Here is a 22888-nt window from a genome sequence, read left to right on the forward strand (position 1 = left end):
AACCAAATATAAACATACGACCAAACAGATATGCTACAACTGTTTTGTGTTATTTCACCCATTTCCTAAGCCCCCACCTATTTTCACAATGGTCTCACCAGTTTGAAATACATTACACAGATATGACAGCATCACAGTTAAGGGCCTGTGTCCACTGGCAATGATTCTTTTCAAAACAAAAACAATGTAGTTCAGCATTTTCAGCACTCAGTTCCCTGAGCAAAAATATGCCATAAGCGTCTGCTGTTTTTTGTTGGTGCACTTACAGTGCTCTCCGTTGAAAACAGTTCAACTTATCCCTAACCGTCCAATCAGAATCAAGACAGGGTATCCTTAATAACATCAGCTTTGTCAACAAAAATGTGCGGACTAGACACTAGTCTGACTTGTATTTTCAAAGGTTACAATTTCCAGATGTAGAGCTTCTGCTAATGCCAGGACATGACTGCAAAAGTTAACTTCTGTTACCAAGCAACAATAAGCACTGGTTTAAAGTGCTCCTAAAAAGAGGTCATGAGCACTTCTAGAGCAAAAAGAGCTGTCTGTGGACACAGGCCCTGATGTGACTGTTGTTCACTCATGGTTAATAATGCCACATACAGTATATGAGTTGACAACACACCTTTTTCTATCACTAACAACCAACCAACCAACCAACCAACTAACTCTTGTCCTATCCCACCATCCCCTTGTTAGTTGTCACTTGTCTCTTCCATTGTGAAAACAAATAGCACATTGAAAATATGTAGAGTGCAAGGGACAATGGGAAATCATACAGGAAAACCATGACGAAAAATCCAGCAACTAAGAAGGCACAGACTACTAGTCTAGTGATGTAATGTGATAGGATGTATACCATACTCCACCATACAAGAAGATCAGACTCTTCTAATTTCTGTGGAACTCTGTGAGATTCGTGGGATGATTGATTAAAACTTCCCTTGTTGGTGACTCTGGACTCTTCAGTTTGTCTAACTGTCTCCTTGTAGACGACTGCTCTGCCTTTTATTTGAGTGTCGTTTTCATTATCCTTTCGCGAGCTTTCGGCTGGTTCTGTCAATGACTGCTGACTCTTAGCAGCTAAAATGGGATTGAGATCTTGACTCAGATGAGCACTCAATGTCAAATCTGTCTGTGCCTGTGAATCTCTTGAAAGAAAGTAAGTTTGTTCTGTCTTGGAGAGTGACTTACTACCTTCCTTTGAGGAGGATTCATTGCTCTCCAGCACTAAGGTTTGCTCTAGGTCTTGAGAGGTACTTAAATTGGGATCCATTGGTAGTTCTATACCTAAATCAAAAGCGTTGTTTGAGTCTTTGTCAAGAAGAAGGTGGCATATTTGTGGGCTATCAGGTATATCTGCTGACTTGTCCCCTGTTCCATTAGTGATATCTGTGTCTCTCTTACAAGCCTGTACTTTCTCACCAAACACCTCTTCCCAAATCCTCTTGACCAAATCTTCTCCAAATCTTTCTACGGACATTTCCTCCAATTCCAACTCCATTGCTTCAATCGTTTTGGTACTTTCTGCTTTAATAGGCTCTTTTGTTCCCTCTGACAATTTCTTACATTCAACATGTGGAGAGCTCTCAACTTCTGCTGACAACTCTTGTTCTTCCAATATTGCTGGTGCATTCTTCTTCTCCCCCTGAGGGTTCTCCTCATTATCCATCAACTCCCCCTGCGCTTCTATTTTCAGCTTCCCAATACTCCCCCTCTCATCTTTGTCTCTCTGACTCATATCTCCCTCTATTATTTCTAATAACTCCGATTGGTGTTGAAGTTCTGTTGAACTGTCTGCCTTTCCAACAGTCTCCTTTGCGGTAACTTGTTCTGTTTTTGTTTCATTGCCTACATCCTCTTTCTGACCCTTCATATCCCCCTGTAAATGATTCCATTTATTCTCCGACACCTCCAAAGCATTTGGGTTGCACTTATCTGTTGGAGAAGATCTTATAGTATCATGGTCATGTTGGAAGGCCTTCATCATGTCGCTTTGTTCCACTGTGTGTCTTGTCTGTGCTGATATATTTTTTTCCTGTTGCTCTTCAATGATTCCATGACACCTCAAGCTTGTTCCTTCCTCTTCTTGGTTTGAGTCTAATGAATGTTCACCAGTTTTAGATTCCAGTCCATTTTCCTGATAGCACAACTCTTTCGTTGCCTGGATTGGCCTTGACTGTTTTTCATGAACTGACAATATGAATGTGTTGTCCCCCTGCCGTGATGGATTCAATTGTAAAGCCTTGTACTGATATAATTCCTCATTTAATACCTTGATAATTTCCGCCTCTGCACCCATTAGTCTCTCTGTTTCTCCACAGGATGTACAAAAGGTAGATTCCACCCCTGTCAGGTTGTATACTTCTAAATTCTCTATTTTATCCAATCTGAATTGCCCTGCTCTCATTTGGCTTTCCTTGAAATTGTCCTCACACATTTGATTTGGATTGAATTTATCTAAACCCGACTGTGCGGGTCTTATTTCAATTTCACTGCTCTCATTCTCTTGTAGTAATGGATTTTCACTGTTTTGGTTCAGCCTGAATTCCTCACGATACTTTTCATCTGCATACCTCTGGGAGATTTCACACCCTTCTGTTTTCTGTGGCCTAAATACCTGCACCATGGCAGATACTTCATTTGCTATACAGTTATTCATGATCCCTTTCTCTTCTTCCTGTCTTGATGTGGGAAAGACAAACCTCTCCCCGTGCTTTGTCCCTTGTTTGATAGTCTCCTGAAATGCCAGCGTGTCATCCATTGCATTACCTGTAACCTCGCTTTCCTTGCTGGAAGAAAGACCCACATCCAGCCTCGCTCCCTGTGAGATCCTATCAACGGCACTGGCATTCTGAGACTCTGGCATTTCTATCAAGCGTGTTGTCTCCGACTCCCCTGAGCCTGTTACTAAGTCAGCTGTGTGTTCAGCTCTTTCTATTCCTTCCGCTCCTCCCATTATTCCTTCTCTTTCTCGTTCCCACATTGCATGCTCATGACACTCGGTTAACCCATCAACACATCCCTCGGACACAGGCGTCACCCCCTTGAGGCTAAATTCCTGCAGAGTGTCTGTTACCAAGTTCGTCTGTGACCTTTGGGATGCTTCTTGTGTCGCTGTGTTGTCATTTCTCGGGCTGCTGACACATGCCTCTGCTGGCTGGTGGTCGTCCATGTTCAAGGCAACAGAAGCCAACGATGTTTGGCGAGAGTTTGACAGCATATGACATGCAACAGAGGTGTGTGAATTAAAGGTGGTGGGTGGATCTGTCCCCACCTGAAATACATGCGTTTGACTGCTTGACACATATTGGGCTTTGGGCTCATTGTCTTTTGAGGGAGACACCGAGGTTGCTGTCTGTAGCCATTCTGATTCTGGAACATCAAAATGGTCTGTACAGCTCGCCCCATTGAGAAATGACTGCCATTCATCGCACACAGAGGATCCTTTATCAATGGTATCATCTGTACCACTACTAAAGGTCTCCCACATATGATTATTAGATGGTGTTACTTCCATATTTTCCGCTGACGCTTTCAACAAGGGAGTTTTAGTACGCCCAGTCCAGATATCCTCTATATTAGCAGATCCCCATTGCTGGATTTTGTCATTGTTCCAGTCCAGAGTCAACAGAGGAATCTGATGGTAGGTGAGAACCTGCGGAGTGTGGTTGGATGGCTTCTTCTTTGGGTGTCCATGGGGAAAGCCGGCAGTGTCAACCAACGTCGGTGTCAAAGGCTGAAAACGTTCCTGGCCCTTGGCTGAATCATGTGAATAAGCCTTAGGTACTTGCTGTCTCCTTTTGGCGAGTTGTTCCTGCACACGTGCCAATCTTGTTGCTCTCTGTCTGCTTTTTATGCTATCCACCTGTCAAAAAGGCCAACGGTCAAAAGGTCAAGCCAACTGTTAATGCTTGAACTACTTGAACTATAGCCACAGGCTACCAGCACAGTGCTGTTGAACTCTGCACAGCCATCAATGACTTTAAATCCAGACTTGTTGACAAAAAGTGCATGTAATGGCCCATTAACTGACTATTCTTTGATATGTAACATTGCAGTGGTGATGCAATGGATTGCAACACCACTGCAACCTCAGGAAGCACATGAGAATTTTTTGTTTACATCATCAACTTTTTCTTCACGTGTACAAGCAGGTTGCATTTATTATTAATAGTTTGCAAACAGGTGATTTCAGACATGATCTCTGGTGTCAGCTGACTTTCCATAGCCTTCTGGGACTCCTTGTGCTCTGTGCGGTATGCATGTGTGACTCAGCTGCCATGTTTTTCGCAGAAAGAAGACATCTACTTTCTCAGTTAATATTTACCCTTTTATATCTTAAGTTGAAGACGTGTTTTTGACTTGTGTGTGATGTAGGTGTTTCATTATTAAAATATGATGAATGAACCTCACCAAAGGTTGGTGTTCTTCATGGCATAGTTCTGATTTTATCTCTGCACTGTCTTTTGTCTTTAAGGCCGCCTTCCGTGCTTTATGTGCAGCCTCTCCCTCTGCAAAAAGAAAAAGACAAACAGGGTCAAAGTTTGCTCGCACACTTGAGCACACACATTCATGTAGATGCACACATGCACACAAACATACAGTATAAACATTATGTGTACACACCTGCAATAACTGTTGATGTGTAACTGGTCTCCAAGGCCTTTTCCTGTGTACTTCCCCTCCTGCGGTTCAAAACAAAGAAGCAAAAACATTACATAAGCTCACAGCTATGGTTTACAGCCATGAATCACACTCTGTTCCAGCGTTTCTCAGCTTTTAATAATCCATTGTGTTTTGTATTCCAGCATGTTTGGAATGTGTTTTAACAACTATTTGACAAAGTTTTGCATATATTCAAATGAAGGATGTCAAATCTTACAGTTTCAAACCATTTTTAAGATTTAAGTGTTAGTTTGTGTTTTGATCTGTTTGTGTGATAGACAACCTCTATACTACAATCATTTCCTTAAGGGTATAACAACATATCCATAACTTGTATATCCTTGTCAGATTTGTCCAATCTGCTCGACATACATACAAACAAAATCAGAACTGGTGGCCAAAGATAGGCATTTTGGGAAATTGTGTGAAGAGGATAAAGTAAGAATATCAGACATCCCCTGGCATGCTCAGACGTCATGGAATCCTTGACAGACACCTGACCTTAAATGGGCAATAATATGAGATCTGGTGTCTGAATATCCACAAGGAAAAAGTTGCATAACGTCTTACTTTATACACACAAGGTCCAGCTAGCAAGCAATGTTCCTGCAGAATGGATAAAAAAAGACACCTGCACTGTGGCGGATTTTAAAATCTAGCCCAGAAAAGAAGCTTTTTGGGATGTTTCCTTTAGAAGGAGCTAAGTTGAATAGCTTTACTCTTATGCTTAGTTTGCTCTGACCACACAAATATTGAATGCAATGCAAAGATACTTGTTTTGTTGGTGTACGAGGGGGACGTGACTTCCATCCATTGAGGCATGTTTAAAAAAAGATTCAGCATGAGGTCCTCTAACCGGTTAGCTTTTAGACAGCTCCTCTTGCTCCTATAGTTGCAACTCTCCTCTTGCGCTGGAGGCCTCTGCTCCCGTACATGTCCTCTCTGGTGGCAGAACAGCACATAGTTTATTCGGTTGTTATTAGCCCAAAAAGTTCCCTCTGAAGTTTGGTAACGCAGACAGAACTCCACTCTGGTGCCCTCTTTCTCAAAAGGAGGAATCAAGGTGTACTTAAAGGTAAACCTGTCTGTTTTCCTGTCACTGGATCCAGGCACGTACTCTGCCAACAGGTCAAAGTAGCTCGTCCAGCGATCAAGGGTCATCCGGGCATACACAGACTTATCAAAACAGAGGTTAACCACCCTGATGTTTCCACGCAGCATGGAGGTTCCCGGAAGAAGCTCGATGCTTTCCAGCTCCACCATCTGTGCTTGCAGCCTCTGGTCCAGCTCCTCGGAGCACGAGGGGACTGTAAACAAGCAGGAAATGTAGAACTCCTCCAAGGGATGGGTGGCCTCACTCACAAGGTCCTGGTTGACCTCTGACTCTGTCACGTCAGCATTATCAAACTCCTTTACTGACACCAGGTTGAGGCCAAATGCATCTGCGAATGACACCTTCCTCTGAACGACAAGTGGGGGTTCTGGTTCGGAGTCGTCGTCTGATTCTGCGTCTGAGGCTTCCATTCCTCCCTCTTTCTGTCCACTGCTTTCATCCTGTTCCTGATCCTCCAGCATCAGCACTTTCTCTTCAAAGGGTTGCATGTGCAGAGCCTCCATAATGCGCGATGGTCTGGGAGGCAGATGTCTGTCTGTCCTGCCGTCTGTCTGGCTCGGAGGGTGGCACCGAGCGGAGTGCCCCTAGCCTGGCTGCACCGATACTGTAGAGGCAGAGCAGGGAGAGAACGTGACTTGACAGATGGAGTTTGGTTACAGCTGAACATTGTGTGTGTGAGCCAGGCCTATTAATAGGACACATATAACTAGACCGAGGCAGGCCAGTTATCCTCTTAGTTATCCTCGCACAATATGGTTGCTATTTACAGAGTAAATAAATGGAAATCTCCATTTCATCAAGCACTTAAAAGTTACTGGGTGTGTATTTTTAATTTTGTTTTTCATTCTTACCTAATAATGTACATTAAAACTTTGCGACATTGTGCAAAATACAATTTGATTAAGGCTGAGGTATGAATTTTTTATTGTGCCATGGGATTTGCATGAAGTCCCTGAAATACCCTAACCTCAAAGGAACTTGTTGATTCTAATGTTTGAGTGTTGTTATCACATGGCCTTGCGCAACAGCCATTACATTTCACTGCACATCTGTATGAGCATGTGACAAAACCAAATCTTGAATAGTTAGATGAATTTAGCATAGCATTTCAAATATTGCTTGATTACAATTTTTCCATCTCTTCAAGAACTGGCACTACTGTAGTGATCCAGCACCATCACCATGTAAGAAATGTGACCAAATAACTTGAATCATCAGCATTCTCATTCCCCATTCTTGTTACATTTCAATAAGAAAATGTTGAAATGCTAACATGCTAAACTCAGATGGTGAACAGGGTAATATCAACATGACGTTGTTTCCTCCTTTCTAGATGCTTGCTTGTTTGGTTTGTACCTTCTCTCTGATGTGCGTCGCTTTGGATAAAAGTGCTGCTAAATGAACTAAATGAACTGTAAAATTGTTGTTGTTTTTGTCACTTTAGCGAGTCAATGTTAGCATTCAGACCAAAGTACAGATGTGCCCAAGTTCAGCCTCATACAGTCCCTGGTATAAATGATTGACAAATGTAGCTAGTTTTCTTACAGTAAAGTAAGATCAATAACTTTGTGTCAGTTACACGTGCGTTACTATCAAATATTTAAATAATTTATTTTAGAATCTACATAATGTTGTGCAGCAGGATGCAACTCCAAGCAGAGCTGCAGGTGGGGGGAAAATGTTTCAACACTAGTCTGAAGTGTACCCAAAACAACATCCCCCTACCTGAAGCAGGAAGAATACTCAGTAGCTGATCGTTGACATCCCTGTGTTTGGCCTGTTCTTGGTAAAGTATCTACAGAGCCTCTTGTATTGTTGCCATTGGTGACAGCCTTCAGTTTTTTTTAAGGTTCACTGCACCTGGGAACAGAAAACAGAAAGTTATTCTGTTTGTTTTTTTTTGTATCAGACTGTGTGCTGCCTCGATTGTGAAGGCCAACTAAGCCTGATATGCAGAGTAGCTACACCCTTAAATCAACTTGTGAGTTTTGTCCTTAAAGGACCTATTGTGGCAGCTAAGACTCTGGAATATGCCGCACAGTATCAAAGGTTCTTATTAGCATCTTTTACAAAGGCAGATACATTATAATAGTGTAACACTGTTCTATTAAGAGTGAAGTTGTCTGTAACACTGTTATAGTGAACCTTATTCAAACAGGATTTAGCAACTAACCATGTGAAAGTTTTTTTTTGATGTGCTTATTTATTTTAATTAAGAGTGGAAGTGGAATAAATAGTGGAAAAAAACGGACACTTCAAAACTCTGACAAATGTAATGGTCTGAACAAAACAAAAATGTTCTGTGGGCTTTCAGCAAACTTGTAGACCTATGTCCAATGTGCACCAGTAGATGGCACTGTGTGACCAGAATAAAACACATATCAGATTAACTCAAACCTTTGCAAGTTAAAGTTACATTTTAATTTTAAACTTCTTTTATAGCCGCAAACTCAAAGTACACTGACAATTTTGGAGGGAAATTATATGATATAACAGGAAAGGAGAATAAAAAAAAACCTGTCTCCTTGTTATATGTATTTCATTTGTTTCCTTGATCAGACAGTTACCATAGTTGACCAGAAGGTGGCAGCCTACCACCATAATTCCATGATATTTGTTTTCCCTTTCTATCCGCATCTCTCCCCAGATGCAGTTGGCTTCTGCTTATTATTTGTCCGATTCTGAAATGGCAAACACGAAAAGCAACATCAACAAAGTAAGAAAAATGTTCAAGATCGATATCATGCCATTGCAAACAAATGTATATCCTTGTTTCGGTACGCTAAACTGATTCTTTTTTCCTTTTGTAAATTATGTAGAAATAAAACTCTTTTCTCACTAAACCTGGGCCGATGTTTAGGACATTATTGATACAGTGGATTACACCGGCAGTGGATAATAGCATGCCCACTGATGTGGGAAGGTCGCTTAATAATTGCTATAGTTCTTTTTATATAGGCTATATAAGTGATGTCTAATATTGAACGTTATCAGTTAATAAAATAAACAATCCATATTATGAACGCAATATTAAATAGACACTAGCATACGGATTAAGTGCTTCAAAGTATGTTCCTTTCATTTAGAAAAATAAATATATTTGCAATCACGTTTCTTAGAATTACTCATTTATGACATAAATTACATAAATTATAACGTTTGAAATATTTAGAGAGAATAATACAAGATACAACTCTCGCGTTTTTCACATTAAAAAAAGGCTTGCCCCCACCCTTTCTTTTTTCTTCAGTTGATAATAATCTGGTCATTTATTTCTTGACCGTGAACGTATCAGCGGTTTTGAAGAAAGAAGAAAAGACGAGACAGGAAAAACAGATAAAAACATTTTAACTACAGCCTAAAGTATGACTGACTTCGGATCCACTACTACATGAACAAATAGGCAAAAATTACCTTGTGAAGGTATGTCAGAAAGGGTAAGAAAATTCCGTCAAAAACTCTCTTTATCTTCATTAAGTGTTGACGTATTTATAAAGCAGTGTTGGGTTACATTTTGACTGTTAGTCTTAACTTATATTTAGCTGTCATTAAAAAAACTGTATTCTATTAATTCGCATATTTACTAATAAGTTTCTCTTGACCTGTTACTACACCTTTAACACGTTCGGTTTGCCCCATAACGGGTTATTTTGCTGCATATGAAATGTATTCAAAATTTGAAAAGTATTTTGAAAATACTTCCAAAGATGCCAAAGGATGATGTTGACCGTTCAGTTTACATTCTGACTATAAAGATGCTGAAGCTGAGGTCTGTCTGTGATTTCCTTGTTATGAAAGGCTATTTACACTGTTGCAAAAATGTTATCGTAATTGTCCATCGATGTAATTCCTCTGCTTTTTTTTGTTGTTGTTTTTAAGCAATTGCACTAGGCTATTTATTTAATGGGTGGAAGGTTAAAGTATGAATACGAGGGGGAAAAACAACAATTAAGCTTTCGTAAAAGCAATTAAAAAGGTCAAACACAATGAGTAAGCTATATGGGTTAATGTTTACAAGTTGGTAAAATCCACAGAAAATCTTGCTCTTGTTGATACACTATATAGAAATATTATGAAAATATGTAGCATATAAGTAATTGATTTCTTTCCCCCTTTCATATAGTTCCCACATGCGGGTGAGTTTGAAATCAAGCGACTTGTCGGTAATCTTGTTCAAATAGTTACAAGTTTCTCAGATAGGCTACAGTATCGTGTGGATTTATGTTTCTGACGGAGGAACCGTCCCGTTACTGGAAGACTACTGGAACCTCCGACAACAACAATGCATTATTACATTTGAGGAAGCTCTCTGATTATCTACGCCGAGCCCTCAGCTATCAGCTGCCGTCAATGAAGGTATACCTCGACGTGAAAGGTTTGAAAAAGGGGGAAACAAACTTTTAACTAATACTTTTTGTTTAGCGAGCAGGTGGCCCATGACGTCACACGGGGTCGCAGTACGCCCAAAAATAACAACACACACCTCCGCGCACAAGCAAGTGCCTCCCCTGGGGGGGTTTCTAGTCCCAAATATACTTGCTTGCTGGGATACAGCTTGATGTGTGTGTTTGAATCGTAAAGAAAAAAAACAAGCCGCGTCTTCCTCGCATTGCGCGTCATTCAAACAGGACTCGGTGTACTGCTTTCCCCTCTGTTGCATTAGTAATAACAGCGGCGTTGACTGGAGACAGCAGGAGAGAGTGTGTGTGTTTCTCCGACAGCGGTGCCCAGCGGAGGAATATTTGAGCTTTTTTTATTTACTCTGCTGCTTGTTGTTCATTTTCTCTGCGTTGTGTTGAACTTGGACAGTCACGTGTGAAGATCTCTGCAAGTAGGCTTTAGAGGACGGCGACTTCTCACCTGGTGTGTCCCTTTTGACTTTACCGTGAGGGAAATATACCTGACGTTTTTTTGTGGTAAGTTTTTCTGGCCAAGAGCTTATTTCTGTCCGCACTCTTTGACTTTTTTTTTTTCTTTTTTTTTTCTTTTTTTTTTACTGCTGTGTCCACTGCACTTGAATTAGGAAGTGGTCCGCCGCCCGCAAGTTTGTTGTTATCTCACACTTTGCATTTTGATTTGCAACATTATATTTGCAAGTAGCGCGTGCACTTCCTGTATCTTTTAATTACCGTGCAGCTGTTAACATATGTTGTTAACCTTGCATGGTGTTCGGCTTTTTCATGTTAGGACCTCGAGACAGCGCTGGGCACTCTTCGCCTGTTTGAACGCTGAACACTGACTTTACAAAAAGGCAACTTATTGTTTCATATCGGCTTATTGTTTTCACCTTTTACTACTCATAACGCGGCGTGACAATTGTTGCCCTGAAACACTTACTATTTAGGAAGAAGCGTAAGGGCAAACCCAAAAACTTATTTTAAATCCATTTTTGCACATAAACGTGCCGAATTTGCAAAGATAATTGCTAAACGTCCTCATAGATTACGTTAGATTAAACTGGATTTATAGATTTAAATACACTTAACTTCAGTTTGTATTTGCGTTAAAGCCACTGCAATATATATTTTCGAGTAATATATTTTTTGCTGTAATTATTGTTATTGCAAAATCTCATTGATATGAAAATGGAGAAACTTTGAATTTATTGCGTTTTATGGGCTTCCACTTCAAATAGATGTATAGCCTATTCTATCTATGTTTGATGTTTTTAATCAATAATCAAATAGGAAAGAGTGCATTTTGTAACGCCTTTAGTCTTGTGGACATGGTATAGGCTAATCATGTGACACATCTCACTTTTAAAGATTCCGTCACAAAATTTCAAAATACAATTTTTGACATTTTGAGAAGATAAAGCCTCTGCTCTCAAAATAAAATGCAGCTTAACTGAAAGGAGAAATTGGAAATAATTATCAATGCTACATCTGCGTTCGACAATATCTGTAAGATCAATATCTGTGATTATCAGCATTCAACACCTTACCGTGCTTGCTTGTTCCTTTTTTTTATATTCCATCTTTTTTCCTTGTCCAGAAACAAACAGTGACGCAGTAATCAGATTCATGATGATTTACCTAAAATCCTAAAATTCAAACTGTTGTAACTAAACAGGAACAGCTCATAAAAGCTTGCTGAGTTCCTCTGTTTCACTCTCTGTATCTTGCCACTGTTCTCCCACAATTCATTGTGGCCTTTAAAATCAATAAAGGTCACTTTTTTTGTTGTAGTAAAGAAAGGCTATAGGAGGATAGTGGGAGAAGCTGAACTCTGCAGGCCTGTCCTCTGATCAGCTTTCACCCCTGGATTAGTGGCATGGACCCTCCTTGTTGGAGCCCCAGGGTGCACAGGTGTTCCCTCCTCAGTTATGCAGGTGTGGGCCAGTTCCCCCCTCACTCAGCAGCTCTCACTCTTCAAAGGCCAAGGCTGCAATAAATGCCCCTCGTGAAATATGTCAGCGGCAGTGCACAATCAGCCCCTTTGTTGGAGTGCCCCTGTAATCATTTCTTTAAACATGTTTAAAACTGCCCGTACCTTTTTTTTTGTTTACCTGTGTGTATGGAAAGGTCACTTTATTTAGTGAAACTGGATGCATTTTTTTTCCCATACAAAGAGACCTGCCATTAGTGTCCCTGTAAGACTGACCGTTGTTGGGAGCAGTGCACTTATTACCCCGGCTCTCCCCACTCTGCCTCCATTTTTTGATTGCTGCATTTATCATCGGGCGGTCGTGCTCTACATTATGGTAATAGGAAAATGAATGTCCTCCACAGGATTAATGTGTATACCCTGTCATATGTTTCAATCATTTATCAAAATTAAGATTCAACTTTCAGCTCAATGAACACCGGTTGATGCATGATTTTTTTTTTTTTTTGTATCTCAGATATGGAAATTGTTGCTGCCAGATGAGCTGAATTAGAGAACGTTTAGCAATTTAATTGTAGTTCTGTGAGTCATGTAAAAAGTTTATGTGCAAAAAACTGACCAAATGTAAAATGTGTGTTTGGTTTAAGATGACTCAAATAAAGGGCAGAAAGTGGATGTTTTTAAGAAAACACAGATCACATCAATTCTTAGGCAATGAAACACTTGCTGACTTTTGGATTAGCTTTTGAATTGCACTATTACCCATCCCCCAACACCTCTCTAATGAAACAGACTGCTCGCTCGAAGCCTTGAGGTGTTGCTGCATTTGGGGGAGAAATGGGTAAGAAAAATAAAGGGAGTGGTGCACAATCTTTACTGTTCTAAACACCATGCAGAGTAATTCCACGCAACGTAAAAAGTGTGTTTTCATATACGGCATACTAAGCCCTGTGACAAAGCTTAAATGCAATTAAATGGCAAATGTGCAAGTTTTATCCCTTTTAACTTCATAGAAATGTTTCCATGACAACCTCCATGCAAGTTAAAGCAACCAGAAGTGATCAAGTCCCTTTTCAACCCCCCTCCCATTTCTCCCCCTCCCCTTCCCAGTAAGAATGGAATTTGTGTTGACAGTTTTGGCCTTTAATGGCACTTTTGTGCCGCTTCAAAGTATTTGTTTACCAGGATCATATGCTGCAAGCTGTCAGACTGGGAGAGATTGACTCCTTAAGATAAAAGAGTGTATTACATGCTTAAGAGGCCACCCCTTTTTGCACTGTAATTATCCACATCACAGTAATGATGTTTTGTGTGCCACGGTTACTAAGAGTCTTGAGACAGCTCAGACTTTTTTAGTTACGCTCTGGGTCACTTCTTAAGCCCTACTCTGCTCTGGTGTGAGGGAGAAACGTTGTGACTCTTTGGCCGGAGAAAGCAGTGCAGGGTGGGGTCAGGGGATGAGGATTAGCAAGGAGATTGCAGGCTATTGGTGAAAGAGTCAGCAGCTTTGTTTTATCTGAGTTCATCGCCACATGTGGAATTAGTTTATTTTATTTTTGAGGGTTTTTTTGTTTTCTTGGCCAAGCATGTGTTTATATTTTTACTTTGACCAAAACAATCAGGGGTCAAAATGACTTGCAAAGATTGTTTTGTAAATATAAAGTCATACGTCATCTTTTTTTCCATCAAAGGACTGTAAAGCCACAAACAAATCTAAAGTGTGTAGCTTTTGGCTTTAGCGTTTAACCTTGCAGTGTGTCATATCCTGAAATGTCGAGAAACATGCATGCCTTATCGAAAAAAAACCCTGGTCTTTGTGCACAGTATTTCTTTAAAGCTTTGTAGAATAATGTAATTCATGGCTGTTCATATGTTTTGGGGTCTTGACAGTAACCCCTGTGGTCTCCCATAGAGCTGACACTCTTAACTTGCCCTGTAACACTATCTGACCTGTCAATCTGTTTTTCCTACAAACTATGCACTCATTTGAAACACAGTGCACCAACAACAGCCGCAGACCTTGCTTGTTTTTTTTTCCGCCCTCAGTTTTCCTCCTCCCCCTTCCTTGTTGAGTTAACAATTGCATGTTTACTTGCTGGTCAGTGTGGTGTGAAGGCATGACAGCTTTTATTCAAGTCACGCTCAGATGGACAGTGTCCTGGTGTGAAAAAATGTGTTGGTTTTGGGGTTCTTGCCCTGAATTAAAGATAAAGGGTCACTCATGGTAAAAGGCAAGGTCACTGTTGCTGACTGCATTCAGCCATCAGCCTGTCATTTGTAAACAGGCAAACATGATTTGAGGCAGCAGTGAGGCTAACAGTGGAAGCTAACTCAGCCATGCTTTAAAAGGCTTTTTCTAAAGAATATTTAATGTTCAAAATGTAACGATCTGCTGCTCTTGATAATACAAGTACAATGAGGAAAAGGCAAGAGCAGAGGCCTCAAGAAACTTTGTTAAGATCATACAATTTGCTGTTTATTTTTACAATTAATAAATTACTGAATTAATTGTTTATGGAAAAGAAATCACAATTTTCCAGAACCAAAGAAGTAACTCCAATGATGGGTAACTTTAAAGAGTTGTATCCTTTGTAACAAGCACAGAAAGCAGTTACTGCATCCCCTCTGCCTGACATCTCTAAGGCCCTTTCATCTTCACCCAGAAAGACATAGAGAAGGGAAAAAATGTTTATTTCAAACATGTTGTGAGAGGGGGAAAAAAACATGAGGAGGGGGGTTCGTGATGGTAACAGTTTTTGACAGGCACATTAGGCTGCAGAAAGAGCATCTAGCTCGGGGCTGAGGGCATATGGTACTGCCTTCTGCCGGCGTAGCTCAAGACCAAGTTACAACACTCGCACAGGGTCACGACTGTCTCAGGTTTGTTCCTTCTGTCTCACTCGTATAAATAAAAACAGGAGGCAAATTGGAGGGTGGGGGGGTTGGGTGGTGGCGGGGGGGGGGGGCAGGGGTGTCGTACAGTAGCTGTGTCTTTCAGTAAAGGACAAAACAAATGTTGCCAGTCGAGCCCTTTGGGTCAGGACATAACTTAGTCAAAATGTTTAGGGGAGACATGTGACATTTGCAGAAATGCCTCATTTTCAGTTTCCGCAGCAACACACTCTCTGTCACTATTTTCGTTTCTAGAATCAACAAAACAAATTTGAATGCAAAAATAAGAGCAGTTTTCGAGTTACAAGCTAATACAGTGAAGCGATCTTATCCCCTTATATATCTGAACACCCAGCTTGTGCTCTTTACAGGCAACCCCTAATCCCACTCTAAACAATGACCCATGTTTTCACCACATTGGCTCTGTTAGGTCCTCTCCTCTGTAATGTGGAGAGGATGGACTCGGATAATGTGCGGGATGACGCAGGGCTCTGGTTTGAAGACAGTGGATCGGTAGGAGGGTAATTACAGGCTACTGTGCGGCTCTCCGGATTTTCCCTGGATCACAACTCTAGGCCTCGGAGCTCAGCCTCCGACTCTGCTCTCTTAGAACGAAATCAAATGGCCACAACATATGGACGCAGCAAAAACAATGGTTTATTTTTATGGTATTTGATGAGTGGTTTTTAATTTGGATTGTCACTTCTGGCAAGCAGCAGGGCAGATGGTGCAAACTCAAGTGCCCATTAGAGCCTAAATACCTCCAGGCAGCTGTTGGTCATAAACTTTTCCTATTTTTTCCTGCTCCTGCATGTTTTTTTTCCCCTCCGCAGTTTCTCTCTTTAACACAGCTCAGGTCAAGAGGAGTCAAACCTGTTACAACACCTGTTTCTACATATGCAAATCTGTTGTTTTGTCATTTCATTAGGCAAGGCGAAAAGACAAGCGTCCCTTGTGGTTGCAAATGCGACTGGCACCGGGCCCAGTTGGCATGCTACAGTGCAGAAAGATGCTTGAGGCAGAGCGAGGGGAGGGAAGGGAAGTTGGTTTTGTGTTGGTAAGTGACTCAGCCATCAGATACCTTCAGATTACAGCTGAAGCTGAATGAGTTTGGAGTCAAAGTTGTCTTGCAGTGAAGGACTGCTTAATCTTTGAAAAGAGTCTCAGTTAGTAAATGACAATAGACAGACTCAGTAGCCAAAAGCTAGCTTACGCGTGTCTGGCACACGTAACACGCCTCCTTCCATATCCCTCCTCCTCCTCCTCATCCCTTCATCATCTGGTGCTCTCCCGCAGTGCTCGCCTCTTAACCACATGTGCCAGCGCTGGGCCTCGCTCTTGCTCCGGGGCTAATTGTTCACTGGTAAACTGCATGCTTGTTGGTTGGGTTGGGGGGGGGGGGGTATCCCCCTTCATACAGTCACACAAAGCAGGATAGTGGTGGCAGCAGTGGTGATGGCGGGTGGGTGGGGGAGAGATCATGATCTCTCCATGCAGTTTATTTTCCTCGTATAAGTCTGAAGATTGTCGGTTGTAATCCGGCCTGTGCACCGAATGCAACAAATACACCATGAAATTAAAGGTTATTGCAGGAGCGTAATGCAAAAGCTCTGTTTGAGATTACTGAAGCTGTTTGCAGACCTGGGAGAATGAGAGAGGGTGGGGGGGAGCAGAGTCTGCTTTTCTTTGCTGTTTTTGACAGTCCAAAAATCTCTTTAATCCTATGAGAAGTGGATTGCTTTGTCATTTTTTTTGACAGATATTTATCAAAACTTCAGAAAAGTGCATTTAGAGTAACTTTAAAGGTGGTTTCTTAAAGTAGATTTTTCTCCTGAATTATGTTTTCTTTACTAGTCATCCAGCAAGATTTACCTGTGCCCAATCTAATCCAGGATAACTTGTTCTTATCTAGTTCTATTGTAGCCTTTTTAAAGTGCCTTCTCCTGTCTACACCAAAGAGGTAGATGGACGGATGTAAAAACCAAGAACTAGTCCCTCTGCTAAGCTAATCTCATCTGATAACTGAGGTCCCCCTCCCCTTCCTCGCCCCTCCTCTGCCATGCCTTGGTGAGTCTGATTTGTAGTTCTTTTCCTCTCTCTCTCTCTCTCCCTCTCTCTCCTCCACACAGACGGCATTAAAGCCAGGCCCCACAAGCCCCCTCTGATACGCGAGAGTTCATTAGAGATGTGCCTTTGATGGGCAGCCTTTTCATGTGACTACCGGTTTTTCAAATACCTTGATGTAGAAGCTTAAGAAGGCATTGTGCAGTAAGCCCTCCTTTTGATGCGACTTATTTAGATCTGCATAGTAAATCAGGGGGGAGTAAATAACCAGCCAACAGATGGAAGCAAGTAGATAAGGCCCCGGCGAACAATCGCATTTGTATTTTGTTATGATGTTGACAGCAGCTAAAATTCACTAATCTAGAGCCACTGATCTGCATTTCAAAGAAATCTCATTTAGCAGCAGGGAGGATAAAGTTCCTCTCATTGTGTCTATTTTATTGCATTCTTCGCTAATTTATCTGCCCACAGATTTAACGCGCGGGGCTCTGTGGTAGGAGCCTTCGTCCGCACGTTGCATAGGGGTCTTAAATACTGTGAAAGCGGTTACGTCTAGACTGTGAGCTGAGGGTAATTACACGTCTGACCATGAATAGAATGAGTTTGAAGACTCATCTTTCTTCAGGCGGGCCTGAATCGCTCCACTAACACTGATAAGGAGCATTTGGTCCCCACAGAAATATTGCCACTGACTTTCCATAATGCCAACCCCTCCCCTCCCCTCTTTTTCCAACACCGAGGATGGTATTTACTTTTAAGATAAAGTTATTGTGTACAGTAATCTGACTTGTTAGCATAATGTCCTCTTTCATCGCAGAACCCTCCTTTTTCTGCACTGTGGAGGTATTTGTGGTCCGGGTCTTAAATAGTTTATCTTGACTTAGTACGCAAGCGCTTTATGTAAATATCAGCCTATAGCATTATTAGGCCTTCATGAATACTTGAAAATGCATTTGCCATATTTATAAGTTGATAGAATTTACCAGAGGTTTTATATTTGGCATAAAGATATGTGTGCTATTTGTAAATCCCCACGAATTGGAGGTCATACGGACTAATAGCATTTCTAATGCTATTAATGATATTCCAGTGAATAAAATATGACATCTGCTCAGCCTAGAGGTGTTGTGATAGTAAAGTTTATCCAGAAAAAAAAGATTTCACTTAGAATAACAACGTTGATGTCTAAATTAAGTTCAACGTTTTTTTAGGATCTTATTGCATTTTTAATACGTTTGTGCATCTTTAAATATACATAGAACTATTTCCCCAGATGTTCAGTATTTTTATGTGCACAAAACAAATTATGAACTTCTACTACCCTATTTGGTTCTGAACTTGTTCTCCCAACAAACACTGCCCTGGTTAGTCCCCACCCCCACCTCCAACCCCCCTCAGCCCACTCTGAGTAAACGTTGCACCGCAATCTGTGCAACATTTTCCACAAACTCAAAACAGTGAAAAATTATAGCATTTGGCATGTTTTGTTTTCAGCTGCCCTCTTTAAGCTGAGGGCTTTTTTTGTACAGTTCAGAGAGCACATTCCTCAGGATTCAGCAGTCACTGGTTGCCTGTAAGGGGTCATTGGAATTCTGGGAGAATAAAAGGGAGCGTATAAATAAATAAAAAAATTCACAGAGACGAACACCCAGGCCATTTTGTGCCCTTTGTGCCCCACATGGTGGAAATGTACCTCCACAACTACTCAGTGAGGGGATTGAAATTTTCCTCACTTAATGCTCTCTATGTGATGTATGTGCAGTAAAAATGTCCAGAGCAATCTGTGGCTGCAGATGTGGTATTGTGCACACTTGCTGTACTTGTTTAACACACAAAAAAAATCATCAATACTAATGGTCTCTAAATTATATGGATGCCATAGCATGTGTGCTTAGATGCAGACAGCTGAATGGGCCTACATGAGAAATCAATCGTGTCAGGTTAACAGTGTGATTTACTCAGCGTTGAGAGCTCGAGCCTTCCAGGCACTGCACCTTTTAACTTGAGAGTGAGATATGTGTGTGTTTGTGATGTGGTTGGTGGGGGTTGCAGCGGGACTACAGCTTTTACTGTACTGTACCCTACCTGTTTGTGCATGCACTAATATACACACACATGTGCTCTTAAGCTTCACAGCAAAAATCCAGGTGCACTTTGTTGTTCCAAACTTTATTGCTTTCTCCTACGAGCCACACAGACAATACTTGCGCAAGATAAGATCCAGCCCACACATGTCCACCCAGCACTAAATGTGCCAAGGAAACATGAAAAAAATGCACGGATAGATTTGAACTAATGGTATTCCTAACTGTTTTTTCTCTTGCCTATGATAGCTGACAGCGCTGGATTCCTTCCACTCCTGTGACGGACAACTTCTGCAAGTTCTCTCCCTGAGGGTGAGTATTGGAACACGGCCCTTTTCATGTCCATCTGTCAAAGAATCCTTAACCTTGAGGACGATTACAATAGCATTAACAGTGTCTTTGCCAGGATCAGTGTTGGAATTAACGCTAACCTTCAGTGTATTCTCAAGATCAACTATCTTTGCAGTGTTTTTATGTTTGAGCAAACATAAACTGATATTGTTTTTTTGATTTAAGACAAAAACAGTGTCGTCCTTGTGGTGTTACTGTATCGTTAGCCCCGCTGTGTTTGGATGATTGTAGAGGCGAGAGGAGGTCAAGGGGGCCCCATTCCCTGCTCAAATGTAACAAATCTTCATCTTGTCCACCTTGATAGAATTCCCCCTCCACTGGGCAACCTCTCAGGTGTGCCTGTTTGGTTTTCACACCCCAAGGATTTTCAATCTACTCTAGCCTAGAAGTTATGATATGCATTATGGCCGACAAATGTGGGCAAGCTTCTGTATCAGGTTTTGTATTTATTTTGTTGATGTCTTGATTGAGATTTGTAGCCGAACAGAACAGACAAAAGTACAGAAGGTTATATTTGCTCTAACCTGATGCTAGTATAACTTGTTTGTATGACTTTATACCCACTTTTAAAGAAACTGTAGAAAATGAATTAAGCTGGATTCAATGCACTTCTCAAATTTTGGAATCCTAACTTCTCTTTTCTCTCGATTCCTTTTTTTCAGGATGAAATATGCAAACTCTGCACCCATAGAAAAAAGCCGTCGACAAACACTGTAGAGTCCAAAGTGGTGAGTGAAAACAGTTTCCATTGTTCTCTCATGCCTGGTGTTCAGTTGTTTTTTCTTCCCCCAGATTAATGTGTCCTCTGTAATGAACCACATCAGTCATGTCACTTTTTGGGGTTTGGCTGTAGTGTAACACAGACTGGGTGCTGAACTGACACAACAGTAAACCCACATACAAGAACACTACATACTTTTGTTATTGACACTGATTGTACCGTCTGGAAGATGTTATTCTGATTCTCTGATTCTGGTAAGAAAAATGAGTCCTCTGGAAAATGTTGGACATGATCCTTTAACAAATTGAAGTGACATAAAGGCCTTTTATTCAACCAACTATAATTTTTTACAATATTTAGAGACACATGTTCAGACTATAAAAATCACTTTTATAGACCAAACTTCTTCAATCATTATTATTAACCTCTGTCATCCGAATGTCACCATTTAAAGAGTTGTAATTTAAATGTCTTGATTTCCAGACCTCACTGATTTTGTAAGATTTTGTACAATTTGGTGTGTCAACATTAAGTTGACAATAAAATAAACATAAAATGTATTGATAATGTCAAAAAATGATCAATCAAACTGTTAATTTGTACCAAACTCAATGATTGAATTGATTTAGCATGTCATTGTTTCGTTAGCTTTCACATGATCAGCATCACACGGCTCCCTTTTCCAACATAATGACTCAAGAAGGTTGATCTAAGGCAGTCTCCAGGTCAGTCCACATACGAGTGCGAGGAATCTCAGGTCACCTAATGGGGATCACCAATTATATCTCAGAGTTAATGAACGTGGCTTTTCTACTGATTGGCTCTTTCCCAGAAACTCATGCCTCCATGCGCTAAATGTCACACTCACACTATTCTGAGCACAAGGAAACACTTTCCATTTTGTTTGTTTGGAAGTTTGCAAAGTCAGATTTAAGTTTTTATGTTTGTGTGTAATTTTTTATATAGAATGTACGTGCCCGCGTTGGTCGATTAAGAATTTTATGAAGATATTTCAATGCATCTACTGAAGTAACGACATGGGGGGGGGGGGGGGGATTTTTGGTTTGAAGTTGATGTCTTTTCTCTGTATTAATGTCATAAGTTTATTTAGATGTTTCACCCCAATCTAAGGGGAAGAAATCTCTATCTCTGTACACCACAGTGAAGTAGCACCACTAGAGGTCTAGATGTGATTAAAGGTTTGTGGGCAGGAGCAAAGTCTCTTGAGTGTCTGGGCTGTAGCACCGGGTCTACCTCCCTGAGAGTCCTATCATCCTGAAGTGAAGCAGAGTCCAGATTTCCTCTTCCACCTAAAAGAGATTTAAATATTAGTTCTTAATTTGTCTCGTATTCAGTTAAATCTTCAAAGATGAACTCTTACTGCATATCTGCTGGCCTTAAAAAAGTCCTAATCATCGCAAAAAAAAGTGTAATTGCTCCAACACTGCGAGCCATACTTCCACTGACATATATATAAAAAATCTACAGCAATTAGATATATCTTCAGCTGCTTTAAAGAAGCCACAGTTATACTGAACAGCCCTATGTGCGCATTTCCAGTTTGAAATTGATTTCTTGTCATAGATCAGAGACCCCTTGTCATTCCATTTCCAATCCTCAATGGTTTCTCTGAGCCCGTTAAGTGTCGCCCCTGTGAGCGGGCAAACAGGGAGAACCTCCACGGGTCTTTACCCCGGGCACTGTGAGCCGTTGAGGGGGTAGATTCAGAAATCAAAGGGACTCGGATCATTCCCCGTTGGCAGTCTCCATAGTCTTGCTGATTTGGGATTGGTTGGAGAAGGTAAAAAAAAAAAACTGCAGTGATGGAGTGTGGGGGTGGATGGAGATCAGGCAATGCAACTCCCTTTTTTTTTCTAATCTTTATCCACCATTAACCCCAGTGCCCCAGTATGTGGCTAAGATCAGGGCCATTGGTCAATCCCCCATTCACCGCCACCCAGAATATTTTAAAGTTAAGCCCCCCTTGCTTAACAAAAAAAGTCTTACTCATCAAAGGTTTACTTTCCTCTCTCTTGCTTCCTTTTTACTCTTAGCCCCTGCTGTTCTCCATGCACCCTTCTCTCTATGGTCCACTGTTTTGTCTTCACACTTAAGCAACGACAACTTAAAAGTTTTGAAAGTTTCCCCAAGTTTCCAAATTTCCATTTAATGAAGTTTGGTTTGGGACCTGATACTGTCGTGCTGCGAGCAAATTGGAGCACAAGTATATTGACCAATGGCTTCCTGCCCTTCGCTGATCCCTGGGATTAGATGCTGTCCTGTTTTTAAATAAACTCCAGCATTGTCTGACGTTATTTCCGCAGAGGAAATACTTTTCACACCTGATACATATACACTCAAAAGATTTTTTTCTTCGCCGATGATAATGCCTCATATGTATCTAATCAAACATTGAAAACATAACAATAGCAAGGCTGAATTCAGTCCAGATCACGTCATTCTCCGTACGACTTTGAAGAGCGATGACTAGGGGACAGAATAGAAAAACAAGAGATGCAGGGGAGACAGTAAGTAGAGAAGAAAAGAGATTGTGTGGAGAGTGTTTGTCCAGAGTGCACAGTTGCCATGAGAATGGATTCAGAAAGTGGGGAGGTGAGGAGGCTCAGAATTAGTTTTACCATCATTCCTTTAAGAGAAGATAAAGCGGCT

At 41.1% G+C, this 22888-nt stretch overlaps 2 protein-coding genes across 3 annotated transcripts in view; one reads left to right on the plus strand and one right to left on the minus strand.

The window, feature by feature from the left end:
• Nucleotides 1-635: 635 nt before the first annotated feature.
• Nucleotides 636-6505, minus strand: ppp1r3aa (protein phosphatase 1, regulatory subunit 3Aa). 2 transcript variants are annotated; one of them, XM_065951557.1, is made up of 4 exons: nt 5522-6470; nt 4627-4685; nt 4414-4511; nt 636-3865 (listed from the first exon to the last, which is right to left on the minus strand). In XM_065951557.1, exons 1-4 carry the CDS (start codon nt 6280-6282, stop codon nt 674-676), a joined length of 4110 nt encoding a protein of 1369 aa, XP_065807629.1. In that variant the 5' UTR covers nt 6283-6470; the 3' UTR covers nt 636-673. The 2 variants fall into 2 exon arrangements, with proteins under 2 accessions (XP_065807629.1, XP_029137194.2); XM_029281361.2 differs by lacking the exon at nt 636-3865 and having other exon boundaries at nt 3912-4511; nt 5522-6505.
• Nucleotides 6506-10302: 3797 nt separating this feature from the next.
• Nucleotides 10303-22888, plus strand: part of foxp2 (forkhead box P2) — a 101935-nt gene continuing 89349 nt past the window's right edge. Inside the window, 3 exon segments of the mRNA XM_020654736.3 lie at nt 10303-10695; nt 19396-19458; nt 20160-20225. The gene's annotated coding sequence lies outside the window, so the exon portion shown is untranslated.

Source organism: Labrus bergylta, chromosome 23 (assembly GCF_963930695.1).
Source record: "Labrus bergylta chromosome 23, fLabBer1.1, whole genome shotgun sequence".
NCBI lineage: Eukaryota > Metazoa > Chordata > Actinopteri > Labriformes > Labridae > Labrus > Labrus bergylta.